The sequence below is a fragment of the Lampris incognitus genome, unplaced genomic scaffold (assembly GCF_029633865.1).
Source record: "Lampris incognitus isolate fLamInc1 unplaced genomic scaffold, fLamInc1.hap2 scaffold_515, whole genome shotgun sequence".
Lineage (NCBI taxonomy): Eukaryota > Metazoa > Chordata > Actinopteri > Lampriformes > Lampridae > Lampris > Lampris incognitus.
In genome coordinates this window covers 511-12,500 of record NW_026611479.1, presented here as the reverse complement: position 1 = coordinate 12,500, position 11,990 = coordinate 511, and the positions used below count along the sequence as shown (strand labels likewise).

Below are 11,990 nucleotides of genomic sequence, written 5' to 3'. Positions count from 1 at the left end.
GAACGGTTCTCCATACAACCTGGTAGAACCCGTGTTCATGTCTGCTTGACAACACGTGAAACCCACTTTGGCAAAACCGAGACAAAAGATGAACAAACCCAACACACGGAGACACTAACCAACACTGGAGGCCTGTGTGTGTGTGTGTGTGTCTGTGTGTGTGTGTGTGTGTCTGTGTGTCTGTGTGTGTGTGTGTGTGTCTGTGTGTGTGTGTGTGTGTCTGTGTGTGTGTGTGTCTGTGTGTCTGTGTCTGTGTGTGTGTGTGTGTGTGTGTGTCTGTGTGTGTCTGTGTGTGTCTGTGTGTGTGTGTGTTCTGTGAATAGCAAACTCCCATATCCCTGTCTAAACGCCCCCTGGTGTGTATTTTGGGGCTCCACCATGTCCTCCACCATGTCCTCCACCATGTCCTCCACCATGTCCACATGCCATGGTGCTTCAGTGCAGAGACGCCTCTGTCTGCCATTAAAAAGGTAAACCAGCGGCTCGTCTTCCTCCTAAAACATTCCAGAGTCTGATCCGGATTCGGTCCAGAATCAGACTCCTAACGGAAAGCGGGTACGTTCTCAGAGCCCCTCCCCTCTTAAAGGAGCCACAGGGAGCAGCGCGCAGCCGCAGACGGACACGGCGCTGGCGTGTGGGCGTGTCGACACGAGCAGGGGGGGGGTGACGCGGGACTAAGACGTGGTCGTGCAAAACCCTGGACCCCAACCTCCACCACCCACCTTCATCCTCAGCCTCTGTAACCCCAACCTCCACCACCCACCTTCATCCTCAGCCTCCGTAACCCCAACCTTCATCACCCACCTTCATCCTCAGCCTCTGTAACCCCAACCTCCACCACCCACCTTCATCCTCAGCCTCCGTAACCCCAACCTTCATCACCCACCTTCATCCTCAGCCTCTGTAACCCCAACCTCCACCACCCACCTTCATCCTCAGCCTCCGTAACCCCAACCTTCATCACCCACCTTCATCCTCAGCCTCCGTAACCCCAACCTCCACCACCCACCTTCATCCTCAGCCTCTGTAACCCCAACCTTCACCACCCACCTTCATCCTCAGCCTCCGTAACCCCATCCTTCACCACCCACCTTCATCCTCAGCCTCCGTAACCCCAACCTTCACCACCCACCTTCATCCTCAGCCTCCGTAACCCCAACCTTCATCACCCACCTTCATCCTCAGCCTCCGTAACCCCAACCTTCACCACCCACCTTCATCCTCAGCCTCCGTAACCCCAACCTTCATCACCCACCTTCATCCTCAGCCTCCGTAACCCCAACCTCCACCACCCACCTTCATCCTCAGCCTCTGTAACCCCAACCTTCACCACCCACCTTCATCCTCAGCCTCCGTAACCCCAACCTTCATCACCCACCTTCATCCTCAGCCTCCGTTACCCCAACCTCCACCACCCACCTTCACCCTCAGCCTCCGTAACCCCAACCTCCACCACCCACCTTCACCCTCAGCCTCCGTAACCCAACCTTCATCACCCACCTTCGTCCTCAGCTTCCGTAACCCCAACCTTCATCACCCACCTTCGTCCTCAGCCCCCGTAACCCCAACCTGGACCACCCACCTTCATCCTCAGCCCCCGTAACCCCAACCTCCACCACCCACTTTCATCCTCAGCCTCCGTAACCCCAACCTGGACCACCCACCTTCACCCTCAGCCCCCGTAACCCCAACCTCCACCACCCACCTTCATCCTCAGCCTCCGTAACCCCAACCTGGACGACCCACCTTCATCCTCAGCCCCCGTAACCCCAACCTCCACCACCCACCTTCATCCTCAGCCTCCGTAACCCCAACCTCCACCACCCACCTTCACCCTCAGCCCCCGTAACCCCAACCTCCACCACCCACCTTCATCCTCAGCCCCCGTAACCCCAACCTGGACCACCCACCTTCACCCTCAGCCCCCGTAACCCCAACCTCCACCACCCACCTTCATCCTCAGCCTCCGTAACCCCAACCTGGACCACCCACCTTCATCCTCAGCCCCCGTAACCCCAACCTGGACCACCCACCTTCATCCTCAGCCCCCGTAACCCCAACCTTCACCACCCACCTTCGTCCTCAGGCCCCGTAACCCCAACCTCCACCACCCACCTTCGTCCTCAGCTTCCGTAACTAATCCGCCCAATGACATTTCACTTTCCACTTGTTCGTGTCGACACGCCCATTTGTGTTGACACGCCCACGCTACAGCGCAGCTAAGCCCCGCCCCCCGGGCCGTCAGGAGGAAGCGGATAACAGTCGCCGATTCATAATGGGCCCGTTATTGTTATGTGCTGCTTCGCAGTCTGGTGTTACAGATTAGTTGATTGGAAAGTATTGTAATAATTCATAATAATTCATAATAATTCATAATAATTCAAACGCACGCACAGTTACGCGCCTCTTTTACTTGAACACTCAGAACAAGTTCTGGACGCGGGCCAGTTTAGAAAGGCGAATCCTGAGAGGAAACAGTTGTAAATATTCATTTCATGTTACTGACTTATTTCTACCCCATTTTCTGGTGAATTAATACCCCCTCCCTTTAATACCCTGACCGCGCGCCCAACGTGGCAAATGTCGATCCTGATCCAGAACTCCTTCCGTCTTAAAGAACCGTATGTGAACGTGTCGGGAGTGTTTGAAACGGACCGGGTCAGAACTTACCAGCTGTTGTCTCAGCAGCAGAATGTTCTCCTCCACAAGTCTCTCCTCCTCCTCCACGAGTCTGTCCTCCGTTTCCTCCCTCTCCCCCCGTCTCTCTCTCGGCGCCGGCGCCTCCTCCCGGCCCGTCAGCGCGTTCCGGACCAGCGCTTCCTGTCCGCGTCTCAGCCGCTCCAGGTCCGCCAGCCGAGCCAGCGCCGCCTCGAGCCTCTCCCGCAGTCGGCCCCGCTCCGCGTCCGCGTCTCCGTCCCGTCCGCCGCCCCTGCTGCCCCGCGGCTCCATCCGGCTCACAGCCCGAGAGACACAGCCAGGTCCAGCATGGCAATAAAATGCTGTCTCTCCGAGTCCTACCGCAAAGACCCTGTCCGTCCGTCCGTCCGTCCGTCCGTCCGTCTGCAGAACCCGGGGCGGACCGTCCGCCGTGTTGAGCAGCTCCGTTCAAACTGAATGAGGAGCAGTGAAGCGTCGGGGCGCTGGGCCCCCGCCCCCTCCCGCCCCCTCCCCCACTACCCCCTCCCCTCCCACCACCACCACCAACACGCGCGCGCGAGCGAGCGCGTCTTAACGCCCGCCCGCTCTCTCCAGTAAGCGATCTTTCTTTGTATCAGCGCCTCCATTTCACTTCAGCGCTTTACTGTCCTCCATGTGGACGTTATTTACTGTCCTCCATGGGGACGTTCTTTACTGTCCTCCATGTGGAAGTTCTTTACTGTCCTCCATGTGGACGTTATTTACTGTCCTCCATGGGGACGTTCTTTACTGTCCTCCATGTGGACTTTCTTTACTGTCCTCCATGTGGAAGTTCTTTACTGTCCTCCATGTGGAAGTTCTTTACTGTCCTCCATGTGGACTTTCTTTACCGTCCCTCATGTGGACGTTCTTTACTGTCCTCCATGTGGACGTTCTTTACTGTCCTCCATGTGGACGTTCTTTACTGTCCTCCATGTGGACTTTCTTTACTGTCCCTCATGTGGACGTTCTTTACTGTCCCTCATGTGGACGTTCTTTACTGTCCTCCATGTGGAAGTTCTTTACTGTCCTCCATGTGGACGTTCTTTACTGTCCTCCATGTGGACGTTCTTTACTGTCCTCCATGTGGACTTTCTTTACTGTCCCTCATGTGGACGTTCTTTACTGTCCCTCATGTGGACGTTCTTTACTGTCCTCCATGTGGAAGTTCTTTACTGTCCTCCATGTGGAAGTTCTTTACTGTCCCTCATGTGGAAGTTCTTTACTGTCCTCCATGTGGACGTTCTTTACTGTCCTCCATGTGGAAGTTCTTTACTGTCCTCCATGTGGAAGTTCTTTACTGTCCTCCATGTGGAAGTTCTTTCCTGTCCCTCATGTGGAAGTTCTTTACTGTCCTCCATGTGGACGTTCTTTACTGTCCTCCATGTGGAAGTTCTTTACTGTCCTCCATGTGGAAGTTCTTTACTGTCCTCCATGTGGACTTTCTTTACCGTCCTCCATATGGAAGTTCTTTACTGTCCTCCATGTGGACGTTCTTTACTGTCCTCCATTTGGACTTTCTTTACTGTCCCTCATGTGGACGTTCTTTACTGTCCCTCATGTGGACGTTCTTTACTGTCCTCCATGTGGAAGTTCTTTACTGTCTTCCATGTGGACGTTCTTTACTGTCCTCCATGTGGAAGTTCTTTCCTGTCCCTCATGTGGATGTTCTTTACTGTCCTCCATGTGGACGTTCTTTACTGTCCTCCATGTGGAAGTTCTTTACTGTCCTCCATGTGGACTTTCTTTACTGTCCTCCATGTGGAAGTTCTTTACTGTCCTCCATGTGGAAGTTCTTTACTGTCCCTCATGTGGAAGTTCTTTACTGTCCTCCATGTGGACGTTCTTTACTGTCCTCCATGTGGAAGTTCTTTACTGTCCTCTATGTGGACTTTCTTTACTGTCCTCCATGTGGAAGTTCTTTACTGTCCTCCATGTGGACGTTCTTTACTGTCCTCCATGTGGAAGTTCTTTCCTGTCCCTCATGTGGAAGTTCTTTACTGTCCTCCATGTGGACGTTCTTTACTGTCCTCCATGTGGAAGTTCTTTACTGTCCTTCATGTGGAAGTTCTTTACTGTCCTCCATGTGGACTTTCTTTACCGTCCTCCATATGGAAGTTCTTTACTGTCCTCCATGTGGACGTTCTTTACTGTCCTCCATTTGGACTTTCTTTACTGTCCCTCATGTCGACGTTCTTTACTGTCCCTCATGTGGACGTTCTTTACTGTCCTCCATGTGGAAGTTCTTTACTGTCCTCCATGTGGACGTTCTTTACTGTCCTCCATGTGGAAGTTCTTTCCTGTCCCTCATGTGGATGTTCTTTACTGTCCTCCATGTGGACGTTCTTTACTGTCCTCCATGTGGAAGTTCTTTACTGTCCTCCATGTGGACTTTCTTTACTGTCCTCCATGTGGAAGTTCTTTACTGTCCTCCATGTGGACGTTCTTTACTGTCCTCCATGTGGAAGTTCTTTCCTGTCCCTCATGTGGATGTTCTTTACTGTCCCTCATGTGGACGTTCTTTACTGTCCCTCATGTGGACGTTCTTTACTGTCCTCCATGTGGAAGTTCTTTACTGTCCTCCATGTGGACGTTCTTTACTGTCCTCCATGTGGAAGTTCTTTCCTGTCCCTCATGTGGATGTTCTTTACTGTCCTCCATGTGGACGTTCTTTACTGTCCTCCATGTGGAAGTTCTTTACTGTCCTCCATGTGGACTTTCTTTACTGTCCTCCATGTGGAAGTTCTTTACTGTCCTCCATGTGGACGTTCTTTACAGTCCTCCATGTGGAAGTTCTTTACTGTCCCTCATGTGGAAGTTCTTTACTGTCCTCCATGTGGACGTTCTTTACTGTCCTCCATGTGGAAGTTCTTTACTGTCCTCTATGTGGACTTTCTTTACTGTCCTCCATGTGGAAGTTCTTTACTGTCCCTCATGTGGAAGTTCTTTACTGTCCTCCATGTGGACTTTCTTTACTGTCCCTCATGTGGACGTTCTTTACTGTCCTCCATGTGGACTTTCTTTACTGTCCCTCATGTGGACGTTCTTTACTGTCCTCCATATGGACGTTCTTTACTGTCCTCCATGTGGACTTTCTTTACCGTCCCTCATGTGGACGTTCTTTACTGTCCCTCATGTGGACGTTCTTTACTGTCCTCCATGTGGAAGTTCTTTACTGTCCTCCATGTGGACGTTCTTTACTGTCCTCCATGTGGAAGTTCTTTACTGTCCCTCATGTGGAAGTTCTTTACTGTCCTCCATGTGAAAGTTCTTTACTGTCCTCCATGTGGACGTTCTTTACTGTCCTCCATGTGGAAGTTCTTTACTGTCCTCCATGTGGAAGTTCTTTACTGTCCCTCATGTGGAAGTTCTTTACTGTCCTCCATGTGGAAGTTCTTTACTGTCCTCCATGTGGAAGTTCTTTACTGTCCTCCATGTGGACGTTCTTTACTGTCCCTCATTTGGATGTTCTTTACTGTTCCCCATGTGGAAGTACTTTACTGTCCTCCATGTGGAAGTTCTTTACTGTCCCTCATGTGGACGTTCTTTACTGTCCTTCATGTGGACGTTCTTTACTGTCCTCCATGTGGAAGTTCTTTACTGTCCCTCATGTGGAAGTTCTTTACTGTCCTCCATGTGGACGTTTTTTACTGTCCTCCATGTGGAAGTTCTTTACTGTCCTCCATGTGGACTTTCTTTACTGTCCTCCATGTGGAAGTTCTTTACTGTCCTCCATGTGGAAGTTCTTTACTGTCCTCCATATGGAAGTTCTTTACTGTCCTCCATGTGGACTTTCTTTACTGTCCCTCATGTGGACGTTCTTTACTGTCCCTCATGTGGACGTTCTTTACTGTCCTCCATATGGAAGTTCTTTACTGTCCTCCATGTGGAAGTTCTTTACTGTCCTCCATGTGGACTTTCTTTACCGTCCCTCATGTGGAAGTTCTTTACTGTCCTCCATGTGGACGTTCTTTACTGTCCTCCACGTGGACTTTCTTTACTGTCCCTCATGTGGACGTTCTTTAATGTCCCTCATGTGGACGTTCTTTACTGTCCTCCATGTGGAAGTTCTTTACTGTCCTCCATGTGGACGTTCTTTACTGTCCTCCATGTGGAAGTTCTTTACTGTCCCTCATGTGGACGTTCTTTACTGTCCTCCATGTGGAAGTTCTTTACTGTCCCTCATATGGACGTTCTTTACTGTCCTCCATGTGGAAGTTCTTTACTGTCCTCCATGTGGAAGTTCTTTACTGTCCTCCATGTGAAAGTTCTTTACTGTCCTCCATGTGGAAGTTCTTTACTGTCCTCCATGTGGAAGTTCTTTACTGTCCTCCATGTGGACGTTCTTTACTGTCCCTCATTTGGAAGTTCTTTACTGTCCTCCATGTGGAAGTTCTTTACTGTCCCTCATGTGGACGTTCTTTACTGTCCTCCATGTGGAAGTTCTTTACTGTCCCTCATATGGACGTTCTTTACTGTCCTCCATGTGGACGTTCTTTACTGTCCTCCATGTGGAAGTTCTTTACTGTCCTCCATGTGGACTTTCTTTACTGTCCTCCATGTGGAAGTTCTTTACTGTCCTCCATGTGGAAGTTCTTTACTGTCCCTCATGTGGAAGTTCTTTACTGTCCTCCATGTGGACGTTCTTTACTGTCCTCCATGTGGAAGTTCTTTACTGTCCTCTATGTGGACTTTCTTTACTGTCCTCCATGTGGAAGTTCTTTACTGTCCTCCATGTGGACGTTCTTTACTGTCCTCCATGTGGAAGTTCTTTCCTGTCCCTCATGTGGAAGTTCTTTACTGTCCTCCATGTGGACGTTCTTTACTGTCCTCCATGTGGAAGTTCTTTACTGTCCTTCATGTGGAAGTTCTTTACTGTCCTCCATGTGGACTTTCTTTACCGTCCTCCATATGGAAGTTCTTTACTGTCCTCCATGTGGACGTTCTTTACTGTCCTCCATTTGGACTTTCTTTACTGTCCCTCATGTCGACGTTCTTTACTGTCCCTCATGTGGACGTTCTTTACTGTCCTCCATGTGGAAGTTCTTTACTGTCCTCCATGTGGACGTTCTTTACTGTCCTCCATGTGGAAGTTCTTTCCTGTCCCTCATGTGGATGTTCTTTACTGTCCTCCATGTGGACGTTCTTTACTGTCCTCCATGTGGAAGTTCTTTACTGTCCTCCATGTGGACTTTCTTTACTGTCCTCCATGTGGAAGTTCTTTACTGTCCTCCATGTGGACGTTCTTTACTGTCCTCCATGTGGAAGTTCTTTCCTGTCCCTCATGTGGATGTTCTTTACTGTCCCTCATGTGGACGTTCTTTACTGTCCCTCATGTGGACGTTCTTTACTGTCCTCCATGTGGAAGTTCTTTACTGTCCTCCATGTGGACGTTCTTTACTGTCCTCCATGTGGAAGTTCTTTCCTGTCCCTCATGTGGATGTTCTTTACTGTCCTCCATGTGGACGTTCTTTACTGTCCTCCATGTGGAAGTTCTTTACTGTCCTCCATGTGGACTTTCTTTACTGTCCTCCATGTGGAAGTTCTTTACTGTCCTCCATGTGGACGTTCTTTACAGTCCTCCATGTGGAAGTTCTTTACTGTCCCTCATGTGGAAGTTCTTTACTGTCCTCCATGTGGACGTTCTTTACTGTCCTCCATGTGGAAGTTCTTTACTGTCCTCTATGTGGACTTTCTTTACTGTCCTCCATGTGGAAGTTCTTTACTGTCCCTCATGTGGAAGTTCTTTACTGTCCTCCATGTGGACTTTCTTTACTGTCCCTCATGTGGACGTTCTTTACTGTCCTCCATGTGGACTTTCTTTACTGTCCCTCATGTGGACGTTCTTTACTGTCCTCCATATGGACGTTCTTTACTGTCCTCCATGTGGACTTTCTTTACCGTCCCTCATGTGGACGTTCTTTACTGTCCCTCATGTGGACGTTCTTTACTGTCCTCCATGTGGAAGTTCTTTACTGTCCTCCATGTGGACGTTCTTTACTGTCCTCCATGTGGAAGTTCTTTACTGTCCCTCATGTGGAAGTTCTTTACTGTCCTCCATGTGAAAGTTCTTTACTGTCCTCCATGTGGACGTTCTTTACTGTCCTCCATGTGGAAGTTCTTTACTGTCCTCCATGTGGAAGTTCTTTACTGTCCCTCATGTGGAAGTTCTTTACTGTCCTCCATGTGGAAGTTCTTTACTGTCCTCCATGTGGAAGTTCTTTACTGTCCTCCATGTGGACGTTCTTTACTGTCCCTCATTTGGATGTTCTTTACTGTTCCCCATGTGGAAGTACTTTACTGTCCTCCATGTGGAAGTTCTTTACTGTCCCTCATGTGGACGTTCTTTACTGTCCTTCATGTGGACGTTCTTTACTGTCCTCCATGTGGAAGTTCTTTACTGTCCCTCATGTGGAAGTTCTTTACTGTCCTCCATGTGGACGTTTTTTACTGTCCTCCATGTGGAAGTTCTTTACTGTCCTCCATGTGGACTTTCTTTACTGTCCTCCATGTGGAAGTTCTTTACTGTCCTCCATGTGGAAGTTCTTTACTGTCCTCCATATGGAAGTTCTTTACTGTCCTCCATGTGGACTTTCTTTACTGTCCCTCATGTGGACGTTCTTTACTGTCCCTCATGTGGACGTTCTTTACTGTCCTCCATATGGAAGTTCTTTACTGTCCTCCATGTGGAAGTTCTTTACTGTCCTCCATGTGGACTTTCTTTACCGTCCCTCATGTGGAAGTTCTTTACTGTCCTCCATGTGGACGTTCTTTACTGTCCTCCACGTGGACTTTCTTTACTGTCCCTCATGTGGACGTTCTTTAATGTCCCTCATGTGGACGTTCTTTACTGTCCTCCATGTGGAAGTTCTTTACTGTCCTCCATGTGGACGTTCTTTACTGTCCTCCATGTGGAAGTTCTTTACTGTCCCTCATGTGGACGTTCTTTACTGTCCTCCATGTGGAAGTTCTTTACTGTCCCTCATATGGACGTTCTTTACTGTCCTCCATGTGGAAGTTCTTTACTGTCCCTCCATGTGGAAGTTCTTTACTGTCCTCCATGTGAAAGTTCTTTACTGTCCTCCATGTGGAAGTTCTTTACTGTCCTCCATGTGGAAGTTCTTTACTGTCCTCCATGTGGACGTTCTTTACTGTCCCTCATTTGGAAGTTCTTTACTGTCCTCCATGTGGAAGTTCTTTACTGTCCCTCATGTGGACGTTCTTTACTGTCCTCCATGTGGAAGTTCTTTACTGTCCTCCATGTGGAAGTTCTTTACTGTCCTCCATGTGGACGTTCTTTACTGTCCCTCATGTGGACGTTCTTTACTGTCCTCCATGTGGAAGTTCTTTACTGTCCCTCATGTGGACGTTCTTTACTGTCCTCCATGTGGACGTTCTTTACTGTCCTCGATATGGAAGTTCTTTACTGTCCCTCATGTGGACGTTCTTTACTGTCCTCCATGTGGAAGTTCTTTACTGTCCCTCATTTGGACGTTCTTTACTGTCCTCCATGTGGATGTTCTTTACTGTCCCTCATGTGGACGTTCTTTACTGTCCTCCATGTGGAAGTTCTTTACTGTCCTCCATGTGGACGTTCTTTACTGTCCTCCATATGGAAGTTCTTTACTGTCCTGCATGTGGAAGTTCTTTACTGTCCCTCATGTGGACGTTCTGTACTGTCCCTCCATGTGGAAGTTCTTTACTGTCCTCCATATGGAAGTTCTTTACTGTCCTGCATGTGGAAGTTCTTTACTGTCCTCCATGTGGAAGTTCTTTACTGTCCTCCATGTGGAAGTTCTTTACTGTCCTCCATGTGGAAGTTCTTTACTGTCCTGCATGTGGAAGTTCTTTACTGTCCTCCATGTGGAAGTTCTTAGCTGTCCTTCATGTGGAAGTTCTTTACTGTCCTCCATGTGGAAGTTCTTTACTGTCCTCCATGTGGACGTTCTTTACTGTCCTCCATGTGGACGTTCTTTACTGTCCTCCATGTGGACGTTCTTTACTGTCCTGCATGTGGAAGTTCTTTACTGTCCTCCATGTGGAAGTTCTTTACTGTCCTCCATGTGGAAGTTCTTTACTGTCCTCCATGTGGAAGTTCTTTACTGTCCTCCATGTGGAAGTTCTTTGCTGTCCTTCATGTGGATGTTCTGCTGGTGAACCAGTCAGCTGAGGCTCCGTTATCATGCTGTGAGGAACCCTCTGCAGAGGGACGGGATGAGTTCACCAGACTTTTATGATAAAGGCGGTGAATGTGTCTGCAGAACCTGTACGGGTCTGGTGAGTCTGAATCCATAATTCACTAGTCTTTCACTTTCTCATCATTAACAGCAACAGATCCGATGCTCGGGGCGTGCCGACGGCGCCGGGGGGGGGTATTAACAGAGTATGAAGGGTCCAAATATATTAGAGAAGACCGCCGCCCCCTGGTGGGAAACGGTGCTTCCTGTTCTCGCACAGCACATCTTGTGCAGACACTGAGAGACTACAGAGTTCTCTGGATGCTCTTCAACAGTTTCTGTTGGAAGACATGTGATGAAGATGGACCGACAGTGAGACGAGGAGGGCTGGGGCCTCTGTGACGTCACTGTGTGTTTCATGGAGGAGGGGTGTATGTGTGACGACAGCAGATCAGTATGACGTCATACATCTGACAGAGATGTTCATTAAAACCACAGACCATCCGTCTCCATCTGTCTGAATCTGTCTCTCTACAGCAGTCAGGTCATGTCTGTGGGCGTGATGTTCAGAAAGTGTTGACTGACGGGGTTTTCTGCTTGGCTGAGAGAGAGAGAGAGAGAGAGAGAGAGAGAGAGAGAGAGAGAGAGAGAGAGAGAGAGAGAGAGAGAGAGAGAGAGAGAGAGAGAGAGAGAGAGAGAGAGAGAGAGGGAGAGAGAGGGAGAGAGAGAGAGGGAGAGAGAGGGAAGAGAGAGAGAGGGGAGAGAGAGAGAGAGAGAGAGAGAGAGAGAGAGAGAGAGAGAGGAGAGAGAGGGAAGAGAGAGAGAGGGAGAGAGAGAGAGAGAGAGACCTTTGACCTTTAACCAAGCCTTTAATGTTCCAATTCTTCAGTCACATCAAGATAACATCAACACAAAAACTCATATACATAGTGGAAAAACACAACAATCGCCATACACAGTAAAAACAAAGGATACACCTTCCCCCTATTTCCCCTTTTTTCAAAGATTAAGAATAAGCACTTGGTCTTCCACTGTGCACAGCACATCCCCATGTCCCCACATAGAAATAAATCCTTCTAGGTTTGAACTAAGGTTGAAGAACATGAACTCTATTTTCAGCCGAGCAGCCACTAGACC

The 11,990-nt window shown here is 49.1% G+C and overlaps 1 protein-coding gene across 1 annotated transcript in view; it reads right to left on the bottom strand.

Annotated features, from left to right (window-relative positions):
- LOC130133910 (dapper homolog 1-like) overlaps positions 1-4,162 on the bottom strand; it is a gene marked incomplete at its 3' end in the record, with an annotated part of 18,038 nt that extends 13,876 nt beyond the window's left edge. The window contains exons 1-2 of the mRNA XM_056302113.1: positions 4,128-4,162; positions 2,671-3,110 (exon numbers count right to left, since the gene is read on the bottom strand). Coding sequence (XP_056158088.1) covers positions 2,671-3,110; positions 4,128-4,162 — 475 coding nt within the window. The remainder of the gene's footprint in view (positions 1-2,670; positions 3,111-4,127) is intronic.
- Positions 4,163-11,990: the final 7,828 nt, after the last annotated feature.